This window comes from Mustela lutreola, chromosome 18 (genome assembly GCF_030435805.1).
Source record: "Mustela lutreola isolate mMusLut2 chromosome 18, mMusLut2.pri, whole genome shotgun sequence".
NCBI lineage: Eukaryota > Metazoa > Chordata > Mammalia > Carnivora > Mustelidae > Mustela > Mustela lutreola.
In genome coordinates, this window is record NC_081307.1 from 29268365 (window position 1) to 29289091 (window position 20727).

At 39.5% G+C, this 20727-nt stretch overlaps 1 protein-coding gene across 7 annotated transcripts in view; it reads right to left on the bottom strand.

The window, feature by feature from the left end:
* TENM3 (teneurin transmembrane protein 3) overlaps positions 1–20727 on the bottom strand; it is a 437342-nt gene that overhangs the window by 128535 nt on the left and 288080 nt on the right. For all 7 annotated transcript variants that reach the window (XM_059156026.1, XM_059156025.1, XM_059156023.1 and 4 more), the window contains one exon: positions 6383–6505. In XM_059156026.1, coding sequence (XP_059012009.1) covers positions 6383–6505 — 123 coding nt within the window. The remainder of the gene's footprint in view (positions 1–6382; positions 6506–20727) is intronic.

Consider the following 20727-nt stretch of genomic DNA (forward strand, 5'->3'; position numbering starts at 1 on the left):
AGGATTTCTATTATTGCTTTAGGGAATATTCCTGATGCAGATTTAAAGATGTATCTTCTTAAAAACTTAGCTACAAATTACAAGTGTGTTATCTAGAATTGCATTAAAAAGTGTGAACTAATAATTATTGACATGTATCAAATCTTGCCATGTTCCAGTCACTGCCTGGCAGCCTACAGGCGGGATTTGATTTAAACGTCAGTACTACCGCACGGACAATCAGCAGGTTAGGGAAGGTCACTCATGCCTAGCCGGCCAATAAGAAAGCTTCAATTCTTAACCACTAGGGTCTACCAAATTTGTTCTGCGTATACTTTGCAAGGCACGGCGTTGGGCCCTTTATGTACTTTATAGCATTTAGTCGTAATATTTTCATCTATTCCTTTGATAAATACTAACTGAGCATGTTTTACATGTCTATAGCTGTGCTGAGAGCTTGGGACAGAGCAGCGGAGAACAGATATAATCTATGTCTCCTACTCTGGCAAAGAAGACATACATTAAGTAGTACCAGTGATAGCCACTAACATTTTTCAAGCCTTTATTATGTACTACACACCGTTTTAAGTATTTCCATTGAATCCTTAAGATGGTTCTAACGATGAGAAAACTTAATGCCAAAGAAGCTATAGACACCTTGTCCCAGGTAACAAAGCCATTAAGGATCAGAATTAGGATATGAAGCCAGGTGGGTTGGCTCTAAAGCCTAGGCTCTATCTTTTTCCTATACTGTTTCCATATTAGAGTACGGTGTGATCTATAGCCAGATTGTGGGGAGCCTTGGAAATCACTGAAAAGCATCTGATGGGAGTCTAGGTCACTGGAGGGGGTCAGACAGGGTACTGATATCTCAAATTTGTGTTTGAAAACTCTGTGAGCAAGACTAGAGACATAACAGCCCAGACAGAAGGTGGCTTCTCCAATTCAGGTGAGGAATGATGGATCTAAGAGATACTGTGAAGTTAGAACTGATAGGACCAGGTTATTCACTGAATCTGGAGCTGAGAGAGTAGGAGGAGCCAGGCATCCCTCCTGAAATTCTGGCCCAGGTAAACTGGGTGGATGATGATGCCATTTCCCGTCCCAGAAGGCTGTGAAGGAGAGACAAATTTGGAAAGAGATGATATAGCAATTGTGTTTTCCAGAAGATGGCCACCACAATATCTTTAATCGCTCATGCTCTCATGAAATGAATCCCTGGCATTTACCCACAAGACAGAGAGTTCAATTCTCCTTCCCATGAATCTGGGCTGATCTTACTTTCTTGACTAACAGGATGCAATGGAAGTGGCATCCTCAAGTGTTTTCAATATTGTAGGATGTGCGAAGGCTTATAACTTCTGTGTGGGTCTCTTGGAATGCTCCCTCTTGGGATACTTCTCTTCAGAACCAGCTGCTCTGCTCTGAGAAGTCCAAGCCCCATGGAATGTTCTGGTTAGCAGCCACAGTTGGGTTCCGGCCAACACACAGCACTAAGTGCCAGCCATGAGAGTGAGCCACCTTGGACATCTAGCTCAGTGGAGCTTTTAAACAGCCCCAGCTGACATCTGAAAGCAACTGCATGAAAACACCAAGCACAATCACAGAATTTCCGAGTCCATGTCCAGAATCAGGAGAACTGATGCCAACTGTTCTCTTAAGCCACTGAATCTGGATGCAAGAACAAGTAGTTGATGGGCTCAGTTTTAGAACTGGAAAATTTGAGGCACCTGGAAGACACCCTGGTGGAAAAGTTCCAAAGGGACCTGGATAGATTTTGCATAGTTGTCTGGAGCTCAAAGGCAGAAAAATATCTATGTATATCCACATATCATATATACCTATATTGATTTGGAAGCACGCAGAATGTAACATAGCACAGAGAACGTGACCGAAGCCAGGAGAGCAGATAAGAGAACACAGAGGAATCCTATTCCAAAAAAGAGCAGAGTCCTGAGTAGAGACAATGTGGAGGGATCAGCAGGAGAAAGCTGAGTCAACAGATGAGTCAAGTTACTGCCAAAGAGTCAGGAAGAGAGCCAAGGTGAATGCGGTATCACAGAAGCTACGAGAAAAGAACATTTCCATTAGGAGGGTTAGGTTAACTATCAGACACTACCAAGAACTCAAAGATGATAAAGATGGAAGAGGCTTCATTGATGCTACCGAGGTAGCATGTGATACCCCCAGAAGACACCAGTGTCAGTGCACGACGGTGGAGAACTAGCCATGAGCAAGGGGTATGTGGAAAGCAAGGGAGTGAATATACTGAATACAGATGCTGTGCTCACGACGGCTGGGGGTGACGGGAGAAGGGCCAAATACGGTAGAACTGGACTAGGAGGGAGAGTCGAGGGATTTGGGGCTTTTTTAAAAAGACGTTGAGAGGCCTCCGTAGGTTCTCATGTTCCTGGCAGGTGTCAACAGTGGGCAGATCTGGAAGACACAGAATGGGATTGAGAGTGCTCATGGGAAGATGAGCTTCGAATACAGGGCAAAGAGTGTCAACGTACAGACAGACACACAGAGGAATGACTTGTTGACAAGAAATTAAGAGAACTTCCTGGGGACGTTTCTATTTGTTGTTGAACAGAAGGGGGCCCATCTGTGGAGAGAGCTGGGTTCTGAGGACTTGGGTAGATCTGGAACAAGGGTTGACACGTGTGGGTGGGAGTCTGCAAGAGAAGTGAAGTAGGGCAGCCAGACCTTTGGCGGTCAATGAGCCGGGAGATGGGTATTATGTACACGTGAGGAAATTGAGGCTCTAAGAGGTGAGGTGACTTGCTCAAGGTTACAAAGTAAATAAATGAAGGATCTAGGAACCGAATACAGGCCTGGGTCATTCTTTCCAGTACATTAGGCTAAGTGAATTCCTTGGTCCAGGGGAGCAGTTGTAGTTTTTGGAAAGAGACGGGTATTGGAAGTTTTAAAACCTCATTCTCCTCTCTTCATCCACATTGTCCAATGTCCGTCAGTTTCGCCTGAGACCCCACACTTGTTTTTTTTTTTTTTTTTAAGATTTTATTTATTTATTTGACAGAGAGAGATGACAAGCAGGCAGAGAGAGAGGAGGAAGCAGGCTCCTTGCTGAGCAGAGAGCCCGATGCGGGACTCGATCCCAAGACCCTGAGATCATGACCTGAGCCGAAGGCAGCGGCTTAACCCACTGAGCCACCCAGGCGCCCCAAGACCCCACACTTCTGACACTTTGTCTCTAAAACTGGCAGTCATAGATCGTCTCATGGAATATAATAGAAATTCTTTTTTTTTTTTTTTTTTTTTAGAAATTCTTTTTTTATATACTAAATACCACTTAGAAGCTTCTGTTTAAATGGGCTTACAAGCTAGCAGGGAGTTTCCTAAAGCCTTAACCCCATGACTGTTCCTTAGCGTTGTACTTAAAAAATGAGAATAAAATAGGACTGCATAAACAAAAGTAGAGTATTTAGGGGCTGTGACTCAGTGGTCTCATTATACTTAGCACAGTTAGATCTCCTAGTGAGCTTTGTTCAGAATTCTAAGGCTCTCCTAAGGGTGGCAATCTCAAATTTCTAACGAGATGATGTGATAGGCTTCTCTGGATACTTGAAAAGCTGAGGTCGTGGACGACAGTGAATGGACAGGGCAGAGTCGTCACAGAGGTTTAAAACCTGTGATTTTCAGGTACCTCTTCTGTCTTGTAAATACTGTCCCCTCCTGCCCCCCGAGCCCCAGGGCTGTAAGTATTTAAGAGATACATGGAAGTATTTAAGAGATACTTGGAAAATTGGAAATAAGAATCTTCAAAATTTAGGGTTTTTGGGGGGGGATGCTGTTTGAGGCATAATAAAGAAGACAAGTGACTACTAACTAGGTCCCACTTTGCAGACAAGGTCTGAGCCCAGAGCTAGCTTTGCTTTCCGTAATGAGGAATGTCTCTGAATGCCAGTCCAGCTGGTGGGCCAGAGTACCTAACTCATCCTGGAGCATCTGGTGCCTGTTCCTTACATGGGGAGCTTCTTTACAGGGCTAGGCTAGGAAGAAGGTTCTTTCCTTCCATGTATATACAGTCCTACAGCCTCACGTCAACTGTATGCAGTGCATTCTGTGATCACGTCGGGGAACTTCAGTCTCTCCTAGAGGAGGGGACTTTCAGAGCAGTGCTGTTGAAAGTGTGGACCACCATCCTTTGTAAACTGTGAAATTTTGTGAGTAAGTGTCAACCAGCACTTGTTTAAATGGGAAGCACAGCAGAGTAAGCAAACCAGGGTGCATGTCACAAAATGAGGATAAGCACTATTTTGGGAAACGTATTTCAGATGGGTATGGGCGTGGGACATAGTGTGGATTTCTTACTGCAGACATAGAGAAGAGTTTAAAACTCTATTTGCTCCACAGAATTTCTGAAGCTGTATGTACTGATGTTCTTTCTTTTTAAAGATTTTATTTATTTGACACAGAGAGAGAGCACAAGCAGGGGGAGCAGCAGAGGGAGGAGAAGCAGGCCACTGCTCAGCAGGGCTCGATCCCGGACCTTGGGATCATGACCTGAGCTGAAGGCAGATGCTTAACTCACTGAGCCACCCAGGCGCACCCCCCACCCCTTCCACCATGATGTTCTTTCAAATGCCTGGAACTGCTATGATCCCAGATGGTTTATTCCAACAGTATCCCAAAATCTTCTCGCAGGATCTGAACCATGAAGCCCCTTGACCAAAGTCACAAAGTAAACAGGTGAAGAAACTAGGATTTGAACGGAGGTTTATGTGAGCGGAGGACCACGGATTCAAGCAGGAGGAGGCACTCCCCGGCAGAGTACCAGGGACCAGCACGCGGCTGGGGGAGCATCTCTCAATCCACAGCTCTCTTAGTATTATGCCGCTCAAGTATTGTGGAACTAATTAGCTGTGCTCTATTTTCATCTTCACCATGATAAAAGGCCAGGATGTTGTAAAAGAAAACATGCCTACAATAAGCCTTTCTCTTTTTAGACTAATTTCTTGAGTCTAAAAAAAAAGTTCCTTCCACGTGTGGTTAGTACGTGCCATCGGGCTCTTTTCATAGAAACCATTCACTTTAAGAGACAGGCTACATTTTAATCTCTAGAAGCCCAGAATAAACACTCTCCCTTTCTGTGCCATCACTTGAGCGAATGGTTCATCTGTGTGTTATAAGTGTATAAAAAATTAAAACAACTGTTTACTTAGCTGCAATTTCCCCCACCTACAGTTTTCATTACTAATAGGTCACCGGCTTATAGTTTCTTGGGACATGGGGAGTCTTACATCAAAAGGCTCCATACAGGTGTGGGGCGAAGGGTATTTATTACTACCATGAAAATCTAACGTCTTATAGAATTCCTCAGGCTCCCTGAGAAGGAAGAGAAATACCATAAAGTATTGTTGTTAAAATAAAACAAAAGACGAGAAAACAGAGAACAGAAAAATGATGACGGCATTAGTCATGGTGAATGGGCACGTGTCCAGTGAAAGCATATATAAAAATATAAATAAATAGATATTATGTTATTTATAAATACACAATAGCTTCTCTCTAGTCTTGCAGAGAAACTAGCCACTCGAGGACGGACATAATTGATGCCAAAGCAGAAAATAAATTCATGAGATAAGAAACAAACAGGGAAGAACATCTTGGGAAATGCTTAAAGGCAGACAATATATTTATGTGACCAAAAAAGGTATCTTGATTCGCTTGCTTTGAGATATAAAGTATTATAACATTTTGTAAAAAGTCCGAGATTGCCAAGTGTCAAAATACACACACACACGTATTGAAATAATGGGCAGGTGTATATAATATAAATGTATACATGCATATATACATTTTTCTGGGTGTATATATAGAAAAATGAAAGGAAGAATTTTCAGACTTCTTAAATTCTGTTTTTAATTCAGAACCAAGTGACCTGAAAGTCTGTTAGCCCAAAGTGCAAACTTATGAAGGTTTACAGAAGGGACAAGCAGAAGAAAGGTCAATAAATTATAATCCTTTAATGTGTCTTATATTTGAAAGCTTTTATAACAAAATTAACGTTGTATTCCAACTCCATATGCTAGCTGAATGAAAAAAGCTTAATACACCCAAGATACAATATATGAGATGGTATAGTGAATTATAGCCTATTTACAGACTAAAAATCAGTCAAAATACACACTTACAGAGGACAAGGTGGAAAAGCCTAGCCATCAACTCAGAAGGCAGAAAATCATACTATTCCTATAGTAAAAAGGAGAACTTCCAATCTTTCAACTAAATGAATAAAAACCCCTCATTAAAAGATGACATCTGTATTTCAAAATCTTTTTCCTCTCCCAGATATAACTGGATGTGACATGGATAAAAATAAATTTATGGAAAAGAGATGTTAAAAGAAACACACAAGACACATAATTCTTTCTCTTACCATTGTCGCCAGAAGGTAATGATACCGTGTTTGTTGGCATAGTATCAGAATTCACTTTTCCATTCTCAAATGTGTCATTTTCAGTCTGCTGTAACTGCCAGTTGAGGCCAAAGAGATGCATTGCTGGGGGCAAAGAATACAAGTTGTTTAGAGGTCTGCTGTTTTTCAGCAGCGTGGCAACTCGTAAACATGTTTATAACAAGATTCGTATGTAAAGTGAAAATTTCCATGTTCTGAAATACCAGAGATAATTGCATATAAAAATTAGAAAGGAAACAGTTCCTCACACAAATGCAGCATAGACAGCAAGGTAGCCCAGGAGGCTCTTAGGAATGAATGATTATTTGCTCTGCTCTGAGTCCCACTCTTCACTGTCCTTCAGGTAAGGGGTAGAATGATCTGTAGCAACACTGGCTTTGCTTGACCTCAGGCCACTTGCACACCTATAACACTCAGTTGCAACATCTATACATTCTCGGGAAACATGATGCTATTCTTTGGGATTAAGGTGAAAAGTAACTACTGGTCTCCCAGATAAATCTGCTGGCCTATGAAATGAACAGAAAGAATTTAGACAAAATATGGTAATGTTTGAATATTTTAGACTTAAGATGAGTTTATGACATTCAATTTGTCAACGGTGCAGATGAAGCAACATGTTATGTGTCAGGTCATTTCATGAAGAGTTTCTGATGTGGGTATGATAATTTTAAAGATTTATAAAAAGTTCGTAAATGTGTTGACTACTTTATTTGCAGCATTTAGAAAAGAGACAACCATAAGACTTTATACATTTATAAATGTACTTAAAATTTTTTATATTATTTTTCTTAAAGTATTTGAAATATTTACAAGAATAATCACTGTGATACTGATCACTAATCCTGAAATAAACTTTCATTTGTGTTCCACAGAATACAGTTTCAGAATTCATCCCTAAGGAGGCTAAATATCCTTAGAGAAACCTAGGGATGATCATATCACTGTATCAAAAAAGGTGGGATTTTTTGGACATTATTTGTCATTTCCCTGCATAGATTGAATTTACGAGAGAGGTGAGGAAAAGCATAATGTTTAAGGAGTATTGTTAGAAACAGTGTGAAAAACTGTGTGAAACACTGTTAAAAGGCAAGCCTTGATTAAATATGTAATATATATAGTAACACAATTAAATGGTCAATGTAAAGAGCAGGGGCGTTAGACGGAGTTAGATTTTGGTTTAATCTTCAGTTTAGGATTTAACCTTGGACAAATGATGGAATATTATTAACATTAGTTTTAGTTAAAAAATGAGGTTGGTTAAACCTACCTTACTTAATTAATGTGAACTTCCTAGCAGGATAGGTCTATGACAGTGCGTTACCGAGAGCTGGTACATAGCAGGACCGTTCTTAGTGCATAAGTACTCCATTATTTATTGGCTCCAGATCACTGAACTTTTTTTTTTTTAAAGATTTTACTCCTCTGGGAGCAGGGAGCCCAGTACGAGGTTCGATCCCAGGACTCTGGGATCATGACCTGAGCTGAAGGTAGACGCTTAATCAACTGAGCCATGCAGGCCCCTAGATTACTGAACTATTTGAAGTCACCTGACCAGACCAGGCTACCTCTCAATAAATAGTTCCTTCTGTCTGTACGGCTCTTTGTCCACTGTAAAATACCCATTCATTGCTCAGATGCTAGGTACCAATTTTGAGGGGGAGCCTTCCCTGACTGGGTTAAGCATCTCTCCCAAGACTGTTATCATTCCCTCTTGTATCTCATTTACCTTACTCAAGTGCCCCATACCTCATACATCTTAATAAGTGTCTGTCAAGTAAATGAAATCTATGTTTTGATGTTTTCAACTAAGAAAACACTGTTGTGGATAAAAAAAAAACAGTAATTTAAGGGAAAAGTTAATAAATATAAGACAAATAAGTAAATAGTCAAGAACAGAGTGCTATATTATTAATAAATAATTAATGACTATATTAGTGTCGTAGTCTATGAAAAGCAATTGATTGAAAATCCACTAGAACTTTATATTTTTAAAGTTTATTTAAAAAGTTCAACAGTTTGAGGGTATTCTACATGTTTTGCATTCTTTTGTTAATGATTCCTGATATAAAATTATGCTATAGTAAGAAACAGCAAACCCAGATCCAAACATAGCTACATCTACCCTGTGTATTTTTAACAAATGTATATACTCCCCTTCTTAAATTATAATCTGGTAGCAGTTCCTTTCAATCTCTGGTTTTTTAAGGATTAAGATAGAGCTTATAGAATCCTTGAATTCACAAATTGTCAACTTGTAAGGAGGTATAACTTCATATGTCATTTTGCATTAAATTACATAGTGTTTGAGAGGCAAAATGTCAGGAGATTTCTAAACATTTATCACTTCATACATTTTTCAATGTTTTGGGTATTTCAGCAATTTTTGAATAAAATAACGGGAACTCATTCTACATATAGTACAAGCTTTGACAGACATACTTTGGCATAGCGATGATAAATATTCCGAAAGGGTCAAAGTTTCTACACAAAATAATTTATCACCATTGTGAGCTTTTATGTATCATGAAAAGTCTTCCTGAATGATAGATTTGCTTATATTATTGGTTTTAATAGACTTTGAAGAAGAGAGATAACCCATGGGATCCTGCACTGATGTCAAATGTTAGAAAGTAACGTTATGTTTCTGTTTGGAGAGTTATTTTATTTTACTTTATTTATTTATTTATTTTGCCAGTTGGGCAACAGCTTTTTTATATATATTTTTTCTTACAGTAAATCTCAATAAAATGAAATTCCAGTCTACTTAAGATGCTGTATAATGAGAACCAAACCAAATAAAATTATATCTTGTTTAACATTGTATTGAAAACAGAGACCAACCGGTTGTCTGGTCTTGGGATAGTATGTACTTTGAAAATCTTGGCGTTTTGTATTTAGTTATGCTCTCACTCATTATATGTAACTCAAGATTTTTCTTCAAATACAGGAGATTAGTAAAAGTGACTCCAAAAATGAGAGAGGGGGAGACAGAGGGAGGTAGCAATCTCATGAAAGTCAAAAAATGCTAGAGAAATTACTGAGCAACTGTGCAACAGTGCTATTTGGGAAGGTCTTGGCAGACAAAATAAGGGAAAACCAGTAAAATAAAACACATATGTAAATGCAGAAGGATGAGCCCAATTCTTCAACACCCTGAGGTGGGAAGCAAGATTTGAACCCATGGGAAAGCCTGTGGCACCATTACTCATGAATGGTGAAAATCGATCCTTGGTGTGTACACATGACTTAGTGTGTTGGGGGGAGAGTGCCAAAGAGTGTCTGGGAGCTCTGTGCCCTTTGGAGTCCATCACCCCTCTGGGCACATAGCTTGGGTGAGGGGTATCGGTTGGCAGGAATGTTGTGCGCTAGAATATCATGACGCAGTATTTTTTTTTTTTTTTAAGAAAACATTCATTAAGCACTTACCATGTTATCAAATGTTGTGCTAGTGCTTTACCTGCTTTATTTTTAATCTTCATGAAGACTCCAATGAATATTATTATTACCTTTTTTTTTTTCATTTGAAATCTGAGAACATTGAGGCTTTGGGGGGAAGTTAAGCTTTCAAGCAGGCAAACAGTAGATCCTCCCCTTCAACCCAGACCTTCTGACTGCAAAGGGCTTAGTTCAATACCCCTGTCTGTTCTCCCAGGGGGCACTGGAATGTGAAAATCCCTACCGAAGTACTGAAGAAAGTGAAGTATACCTTTGGTGAGGGCCACAGGCTAGATGAGGTTTTTCTACCAGATCTAGAAAACGGAAGGCAGAGACAGTATTTGCAGGTGGAGGATGGGCAGAGATTCTTCTAAGTAATGTCTGTGTAATCCACGCACATCTTCCATACAAGAACTTTCCCACTGAATTCTCTTTTGTAGAAGAAAATTTTACAGCAGTATAATGATGAAAATTCACAACAGGCTATTTTGGTTAACTCTAAGAGTCCTTTTTGAAAAAGATTTTATTTATTTCTTTGAGAGAGTGAGAGAGTGAGCCCAGGCCCGAGGAGGCGCAGAGCGGGGCGGGACAAGCAGACTCTGCACTGAGCTCCGTGGAGCCCCAAGCAGGGCTTGATCTCACGATCCCGAGATTATGACTTGAGCTGAAAACAAGAGTTCGATGCTCAAACTACTGAGGCACCCCTCCACGAGGCTTGAAAACAATTTAAAAATTACATGTGAACCCTATATGTGTGGATTTTAAAGTTATAGAAAGCATTCATGTAGAAATTTAATCTTAAAAAATCTGTTTCTGATATCATGTTTCATAGTTCCATACTGTTATTTCCATGTATATCTGGGTAATTGTAATGAGGGCTGGGGGCTGGATTCATATCTAAAATGTTATCCAAGGAAGAAGGGAATTTGTGAGGGACAGCAATAACATTGTATGTCCACTCAAGTGTGTTTTTTACCTTTGAAAATACCTTGATTTCTATGAGCTTGGCTTTTTTTTTTTTTTTTTTTTAAGATTTATTTATTTTAGAGAGAGAGAGCATGAGTAGGAGGGGGAGAGGGACAGAGAATCTCAAGCACATTCTGTTCCTCGTCCAGAGCCCGACTTGTGGCTCAATCTCACGACCTTGAGATCATGACCGGAGCTGAAGCCAAGTGTCGGACGCTTAACTGACTCAGCCGCCCAGGCGCCCTGAAGTCTATCATCTTCTAATAATGTACTGCATGACGGGGGTCATCATCCCTGTTGTCCCAATAAAACACAGGCAGACAGCAGGTTAGTGACCTACCCAATCAATGCCTTTTAAAAAGTTAGTGTATAAAGAAGATCAGAAAAATAAAGAAAGAAGGAAAGAAGATCAGATCTCTTGACCCAATTTCAGGATTCCTTTTCCTATACTGTGTTGTTGTCCTTATTTCAATTTTTCTGAATCAAAATTTAAAGAAATTTAAATAATTTTAACACAAATTGTGGATTTATTTCTTTTTTGACAGCAGCACATATAATCAGAAGTTGTCCAGTTGCTGGAATGGGCTTCTAAATACAAGACATTCACCTACTGAAAATAGGTGGCAATGTGTAAAATCATCTGTACTTTGCTATTTGGAATTCGAAATATATTTTCTTTATATTAAAAACCTCAGTCCCCAGTTGGTCTACAAAAGTCTATCTCTATATCCAATAGAAACATGTATCTACCTAGCACCAAAAAACATGAACAAGAATGTTCTTAGAGGCATTATTTGTAATAACCTCAAACTGGAAATCCAGATGTCTGCCAGCAGTACAAAGGATAAACAAATTATAGTGTTTATCATATATCGTACCATATCACTATAGTCAACCAAGGAATTCCACAGACCAATGTAAATGAATCAGGCATTGCCAGGTGCAATGAAATGGATACAGGTCACAAACATAGTAAGAGTAAGAGAACCCATAAAAAAAATGAATATTATGTAAGTCAATGTGTATAAAGTTCAAAAGCAGGTAAAATTAACTGGTAGGAGGAACAGAAGTCACCAGAGTAATTACCTCTAGGAAGGCGGACTAGGTAATGACTGGAAGAGGCCATAGGGGACTTCTGGAATGCTAGTAATACTTCCATTTTTCTACCTTGGCAGTGATTCCACTGGTGTGTTCACTTATGATCTGTATACGTTTCTAAATGTATATTACATTTAAATTAAAATACTTATTGGGGCGGCTGAGTAGTTCAGTGGGTTGAGCCTCTGCCTTCGGCTTGGGTCATGATCTCAGGGTCCTGGGATCGAGCCCCGCATCAGGCTCTTTGTTCAGTGTGGAGCCTGCTTCCCTCCTCTCTCTGTCTCTGCCTCTCTGCCTACTTGTGATCTCTCTCTCTCTGTCAGATAAGTGGATGAAATCTTTTAAAAAAAAAAAAAAAGAGTCTGTTTCTAAAAAAAAAGAAAAAAAATTAAAATACTTATTTAAAAGTAGGTCATCTAACACATGGCATCACTAAAAGATGTGTATTTTCACGTTTCCCGCACCTTTTCCTGCACGGGCTCATCTCTGCAAGGCTCCTAGGTGTTCCTCTAGGAAAGACACTGGTGTAGAATGGCAAGTGACCCCACCAGATAGGAGCTAGAGGGAAGAGCGAGGAAAGGCTTGCTTAGTGCAAATGTCGGGTGTTAGACGGAAAGCGATCTGATTAAACAAATTCACGTGCTGGGTTCGTGACTGTCAGCTCCTGGCCTTCCCAGACCCATTCGTAGTTTAGAAACATTATGGCTTGTCTTGGCGAGGATGTGGAGAGACGGCAAGCTTTGTGCACTATTGATGAGACTGTAAAGTGGTTCAATTACTATGGAAAACACTAGAGTGGGTCCTCAAAAAAAAAAACATAAATAAGTAAGTAAAACTGGAACTACTATATGACCCAGAATCCCACCCCTGGATATACACTCAAAAGAACTGAAAGCAGGTCTCAAAGACCTATTTGCACAACCATGGTCATAGCAGCACTATTTGTAATAGTCAAGAGACAAAAGGAACCCAAATGTCCAGCAAGAGAAGAATGGGTGAAGGAAAAAACACAATGGACTATAACTCAGTCTGAAAAAGGAAGGGAACCTTTGCCACAGGCTATAACATGGACGAACCCTGAGGACATGATGTTAAGGGAAATAAGCCAGTTGCAAGAAGACAAATCATATTTTGATTCCACTTACGTGGGGTATCTAAAGTAGTTCAAATTCAGAGGCAGAAAGAATGGTGGCTACCAGGAGGTCAGGGTAAGGGGAAACGGGCAGTTGTTTAAAAAATGCAGAGTTTCAGTTCTGTAAGATGGAAAAGTTGCAGAGATCTGTTGCACAACCGTGTGAATATATCACAGGGCTCATGAACTGGCCAGATTTGCTTGTCTACCATTTAAATCATTCCCTCGATTTCCCTGCTCCCACGCCTTTGTTCCTGCCATTCCTGGCCTCTGGGATGCCGCCCCCCCACCTCAAGTTCTGTCTGACGACATCTCCCAACACCTCGAAGTCCAGTTGAAATGACATTTGTTCATGAGGCCTTTGTGGAATGAGTGACTATCCTGTCCTACCATAGCACTGGTAGTATTTTACTGAAAACATCCCATTTTTTGTCTGAATAAATTTTTTACTTCCTGCTGTTGTGAGGAACGGGGAGTTATAAGAGAAGCAGAAATGGATCTTTGCAGTGAGGGGGTAGAACAGGCATGTCAAGGGGAAACAGAGAGCAGTTTGGGAAGAAAGAGAAGAAAGAAAGGATTTTAGCTATGAAAAAATTGGAGAGAAGAGTTAAGGGAAAGGTTTAATATATAATTTAGCTTTTTCAATATTTTGCTGAAAGTTGATCTTAGAGGCCTGGATCTCTGTAGTCACATTGGTTCCTGAGAAACAGGGGTGACTGACAGAGCCCCTGAGACTGTTCATAGTAAGAAGAGGCCTTAGGGACACCTCGTATAATTCTTCACTTTTTCTCGGGGCAGGAGAACATAGATTTCCAAGATGACTCCCAGTCCAAATGCTTTTATGTATTTATTTTTAAAGAGAGTTTATTTATTTGTCAGAGAGAGAGGGAGCAGGGGGAGTGGTGGGGAGAGGAGAAGCAGGCTCCCTGCTGAGCAAGGAGCCTGACTACAGGCTTGATCCCAAGACCTCAGAATCAGGACCTGAGCCGAAGGCAGACGCTTAACCAACTGAGCCACCCAGGGATCCCAGAACACTTTTAAGCTGAAGGCAGAGGCTTAACCCACTGAGCCACCCAGGCGCCCCCCAGAACACTTTTAAATGAGTCGCAATATCTAACATTTGTCATTGACAAACTTAATGAGCACACTTTTAATTCTATCACTTGCATTGATGATAAAAAATTATCATGATATCAATTCTAGAAGTAATGCACGTGGATGTGAAGCCATCGGTCATTATCACAAACTATGTCACTAACTGCCAAATGGTCTACTTTACAGACTGTATCTTTCTAGACCATCTCATGGAATTCTTGGATTCAACCAATCTGAAGATATTTACAAGAAAATATTCCTTATATAATTAAAAAAATCATTCTAAAATACTTCGTTTTTTTCTATAGGCTTTCCCAGTTAACGATGAGCAAAAAAAGGACCCACTAGTTGAAATAATTTGGAGACAATATGCTAGTGAAATTCTATGAGGACATTTTCTTTCCGACTCAAAGAAATTGAGTGAAAGAAATTACAGCGTACAATCCTTTTACCATTCAAGGCTGATGGAGATGAAATGAATCCTTGATATTCTAGGATTCCACCTCTTCCCCGCAGGGGGAAAAAAAAGGGCATGCCATTGTTTTTAACCAATGTATGTTGGTTTGATACTTAAAAGCCAGCATGTGGAACACTTGAAACCAAAATGTGTAATTAAAGAAAATTATATACCACCAAGTAGCAAGTTCAGTGCCATTTTTAGTTCTGTGTTGAGAGAAAAGATGCCAAATTTTGATCTTGTCTCTGGGGACCATGCCACTGAAGTTGCTATCACAGCTACTATTATTTCTACTGGCATGCCTGTGTTCTTAGATACTGCCAAATATGGATGGGAAGGAGGGGAGGTGACAGCTGGTGACAGGGTCCAGCAATCTGCCAGAACCTTGAAGCAAATTACAGGGAATGTTGTGAAGCGAACACAGAAGCAGGCACCCTTGCCATCAGAAACCTGAATGTAGCTTATGCCATGAGAACCCTGACGAGTAACACTCTGAGGTTTTGGCAACCTGGAGTACGGTTCTTAGCATGCCTGCCATTATTGGCTAAATGCTGTTTAATATTACAAGATCAAGCAAACATTCTCACAAAGGCAAAAAAAAAAAAAATGTCTGAGATCATATGAGAACTAGACTCTGGTAAGAAAAAATGGACTTAAAAAATATCATCCTGAAAATGTCTGCAATGCTGTTTTGTGTTTGGTTCCAAAACCCAGAAAGTTCATCATAAAGCAAGGGAAGGTCTAAAGCTTTCCCATCTTGTAATTCACCTCACTTCCACCGTGGTCCGTTTCCCCCAAAATAATCTTTCGGAGAAAGATTCATTAGGAACATGTTATCAGGAGTTGCAGGAAAAGAAAATCAGAATCTGACCTTTTATAGTTAAAAGCCGAGTTTTCAACACAGATTGCCTGTGTGGCGTCTCATAGAGCCTTTGTTGATATTAAAAGAGAACTGGGTCCCAGTCTCAGTTCTGGCTCAGACTAGCTGTGGGACCTTGGCAAGTCACTGGGCTTCTCTGAGGCTTAGAGCTCCCGTTTATATAAATATCCAAAGAGCTTGCACAAAATGATCTCTAAGGTCTTTTCCAGATTTAAATTCTTTGGTATGTCAATCTGTTTTCAAATAGAAATATTTAGGCTACATCACTGAGTAGAGGCAAAGACATCTGGCATCAATGATTTATCAGCATATTGGAATACCAATGCTGTTGTTTCTTTTTCTAAAAATTTCAAAATAAAATAAAATAGCACAGGGTCAAACGACCACTATGTGCACACAATTCCTTTGGTATCTTGGGTTTAAAGGCAGAATTTTAGCATTTTAGGTTTCAATGTCATGAACATATAAATATACGCAAGGCGCATGTGCCGCGATTAGATTTTACAGACTAAAATAAGAAAAATACTCTTAAATATAGGACAATGATTTGATTTGATACATGCTTACAGAATACAGCCAGGTTTTCAATGTAAAATGAAAGCATCTCATGTAAAAATGCAGTTTGTAACTTGGACCCCTACTGGTCTAAACTGTCATTAGGAATACATAGTTTTCCATAAATTAGCTTTTGTTTTCGATTTCCTGCTGTGTTCATATACATGTTGACAGAGTGTGCGAGGCAATATTTTGACATGCTAATCCATTATTATTTGTTATTAGCCTTCAAGTCTAATATTATCCGAGCAGTCTATATCTAGCTGGCCAAAACACGGTCATTTTATTTATTTTTCTTTTATTTTTTCCAAATACGGTCATTTTAAAATCAATAATTTTCTGGAATGCTTTCGTATTAGTATGTACTCAGCTGTCATTAAGGAAAAGGGAATTATCTCAACTACAGGATGTTTTGATATGCAAAGGCAGTAATAGCACTTGAAGTAGCAGGTTTCTCTGAGTATTATAAGACAACATACTAAAACCATAGGTTTCATGTAAATAGTTTTTCTGGGGGGAGGGCGAAGGAGACAAGGAATGGCTCCTGATATTTTATATATTCACGCTGTGCATTTTTCCTTTCTATTCTATTTTTGGCATCATGTCATTAATGGGGGTGTAGAATCACTTTGGCTATCGAAATGTCTTGATGAGACAGCTATTTAGTTATGTAGATTTGCCAAAATATTTGACTCATACTCTTTTGCAAATTAATGTACATTAAAAATTCCACCTTTAAATTGCATTGCATTTTTTCTTTCTTCACTATGTAGGTTCAGCATCACACATTCAAAGATGCTGTTGAGGAGAGAGTTATTCTAGCTGTCCGCTGATGGCCAACGCGGAGGCTGACAGGGCTTATGAAAATCAAGCTGCTGTGTCTGTCACCCAGGGAATTAAGTCAAGTCTTCGAAAACAGGCTGTTTTCCTAATGTTTCATTAGTTTTCACTCATGTCCAAGTTCTGTTCTGTGAGCGAAAGAAGCATTCCCTCTCCAATCTCATGGAAAGAATAAAGTGTTCACCATTATGATGAGCTGTCCAAAGAGGCCAGTCATTATCAATCAAGTTTGAGGTAACAGTTGTCAACATTAAAGAATATGGCAAGAGGACCTATTTCAAGAACATTCGAAATACACAATGAAATCATTTACATGATTTATGGACTATTCCCCACATGCCAATATACTGACTTTGCTGTTGTCACGGAATGTATATAACAGAAGATTCATTAGTGACAGTTATTAGCAGCTTTGCCATTGAAACCCCATGGATCTACTCATTATTCAAAAGCTGGTTGTACTGACTTAATTTTCATCTGGATTCTTTTCTTCCATAATAGCTTTAAGAGCTATCTCCTCTTTTTATGTAACAAACGTGTACATATGTTAATAATCTACTTAAACATAAAAATTTCTTTGGCTTGTTCTGGCTTTTTAAAAATCAGATTGATTTATCTGAGAGAGAAAGAGAGAAACAGGAGGGGCAGAGAGAAAATCTCCAGGAGACGCCCTGCTTAGCCTAGAACCCTATGTGGGGCTCAAGCCCACGGCCCTGAGATCGTGACCTGACTGAACGACCCAAGTGCCCTGGCTTGACTTCTTGAAAAAGAAGTAGAATAGATCTGAAAATTACAAGTCTTTGAAATTTTAAGACACTTTAATCTTCATTATGAAAAGATCCAACTATTAGGGACATGGAGATTTGTAGAGGAAAACTGGTGTATTAAAATATGGCAAAATCCATAGTTTGTCCCACATATGAGTGAAACATATGATAATTGTCTTTCTCTGCTTGACTTATTTAACTCAGCACAATCCCCTCCACTCCCATCCATGTTAATGCAAATGGTGGGGATTCATCCTTTCTGATGGCTGCGTGATGTTCCATTGTATGTATGGACCACATCTTCTTTATCCATTTGTCTGTTGAAAAACATCTTGGCTCCTTCCACAGTTTGGCTACTGTGGGCATTGCTGCTGTGAACACTGGGTGTTATACGCAACTAATGTCATTCAACACTACATCAAAAACTAATGATGTATTAAAGGTTGGCTAATTGAACATAATAAAAAGTTTAAAAAAAAAAAACAACAACAGCAAAATCCAGAAAAGCATCCCCTTCAAAACAGTCCGCTGGGATGCCTGGGTGGCTCAGTTGGTTAAGCGGCAGCCTTCAGCCCAGGTGATGATCCCAGCATCCTGAGATCGAGTCCCACTTCGGGCTCCTTGCTCAGCGGGGAGCCTGCTTCTCTCTCTGTCTCTTCCTGCCACTCTGTCTGCATGTGCTCGCTCCCTCTCTCTCTGACAAATAAATAAATAAAATCTTTAAAAAGAACAAAAAACAAAAAAACCCAGTCCGCTTCTCCAAAAGGTTACATTTGCGAGGAAAAATGTGATCTGGGAATGTTGTGTGTGCACACATGTGTGCATGGTTCTCAGGTGGCAAATTTAAACACAATCAATGACCCTTCAGGAATCTAGACACAACCAGCTTATACAGTTTGTTGTTCACCACCCACTCATCAACAAAAACGGGGTCAAGAGAAGGGTCGTCTCCCTTCTCAAGTTCTGTTGCATGGACTCCCATGCCTCACCACTTCCGGTATCTAGAACATAACGGTAACTTTGACCGATCTTATTGGTCTTTTTGGACCTGCTCGCATCATGACGCAGGTGGGAACAGATCCTCGGAAGCCAGTTTTCCAGCTGCTCCCTGTTAATCTGGGCCAATGCGGAGAGCAGGTTTCCTTAGTTATGAACTTCACTATTATTAATGGATAATTATGAAGCATTTGTGGACATTTATTTCAAAGCAAAATACAAAGGAAGTTGTCATCTCTGATCCCCAGGATACCTGCTCAGACTGCCAACCTGCTTTTTTTATTTGGTGGTCTCACACTCCTCTCCTAGAAATAAGTGGCCCACTTTCCCGCTTTAAACATGCATTGCTTCTCTCTATGTGATTCTTTTCTAAGATCATAAAGAATTTCTCTGAAGTAGCAAAAAGCATCTAAAAATATCTTGACTCCAAAAATAGAAAATAATGGTAAAATTTGAGACTATTGGAAATGATTGAAATAATACGGGTTAGGTTTTATGTACAAATCCTATGTAACTCACATGGGCTCATGAACTACATCATGCAGTTCAGTTATTAAACTACAAATGTAGATAATGAAAAAATTAAGGATCTAGAATGAATTAAAGGCCCAGCTGAAGAGACCTATAGCATTTTCAGACTCCTCAGTTATGATTCCCGCATATGGTTTTATTTTTTTAATGTGCTTATCATCTTTATGATTTAATTGTGAACCATCTATCCCTTTTTATAATGAAATATATTTTTACATTTACATGTTTATTTTTTTGTGAGATGATTAGCTTAAACATTTAAATACATTCATTTTATTTTATTTATTTATTTTTTAAAGATTTTATTTATTTATTTGACAGAGATCACAAGTAGGCAGAGAGGCAGAAAGAGAGAGGGGGAAGCAGGCTCCCCGCTGAGCAGAGAGCCCGATGCAGGGCTCGATCCCAGAACCCTGGCATCATGACCTGAGCCAAAGTCAGAGGCTTTAACCCACTGAGCCACTTAAATACATTTTTTTTAAAGGTTTTATTTATTTATTTGACAGACAGAGATCACAAGTAGGCAGAGAGACAGAGGAGGAAGCAGGCTCCCTGCTGAGCAGAGAGACCGATGCGGGACTCGATCCCAGGACCCTGAGATCATGACCTGAGCCAAAGGCAGCGGCTTAACCCACTGAGCCACCCAGGAGCCCCACTTAAATACATTTTAAAAGAAAATTTTATAGCACTATCTTAAAGGAAAAATCAACGTTTCTTGATAAAAACAGAAGCCAACAGTAAGAATAAATGGAGTAAATTATAAGCAAAATTATTAAAATCTATGTAGAAATGATAGACAGCAGAAGTGTTCTTTGTGAAGGAAGTATTAAAGAGATGGCTTGTGACATATAAGCATCTACTGAGACCTTCCTCGGGACATAATCACATACGATGGGGGTACGAAGACAAGAGGGAGTGCGTGCCTCATGTTGTCCTTCAGTTTTATTGATTTTCCTTACATGTATCACCCTTAAATTTGAAATCCTTATGAGAAATATGGCCCTATGATATAGTGGGGAAAGGTTCCAGGTCCAAGATAAAAAGGCCTAGATTATGGTCCCTGTTTAAATATATATGGGCTTTAACACAGGAAAAGCCACCGATTCTCTAGGCCAAAGACTTTTCTTTCTAGAAAATGTGGATAGTAATATTTGATTTACTGGATTGTGAGAAGGAATAATAATAGCAGGTACATTCATTATTTTATTAAAGATTTCTAGGAGCTGTACTATGACTAATCCTGTCTACACTGATGAGGAAACTCCAGTTTATGGAAGGTTGAGTACCCTACTCAAAATTACACGGCTAATAAGTTACAGAGGTGGGATAGAAAACTCAAATCTTACTGCTTTGAGAGGGTCTGCATTTACAAACAGTGTTCTAAAAATATGTTGTGATGTAATGTAATGTAAAAATATGTTGTAATGCCAACAGGCAAATTGGACATTGTATTTTTCCATATAAGATCTTGAGATCACTGAGGTAAAGACGAGATCTTCCCTTTATGAAATCAATGTTTAGGAGGGAAATTCAATAATTGCTAAGCTTAAT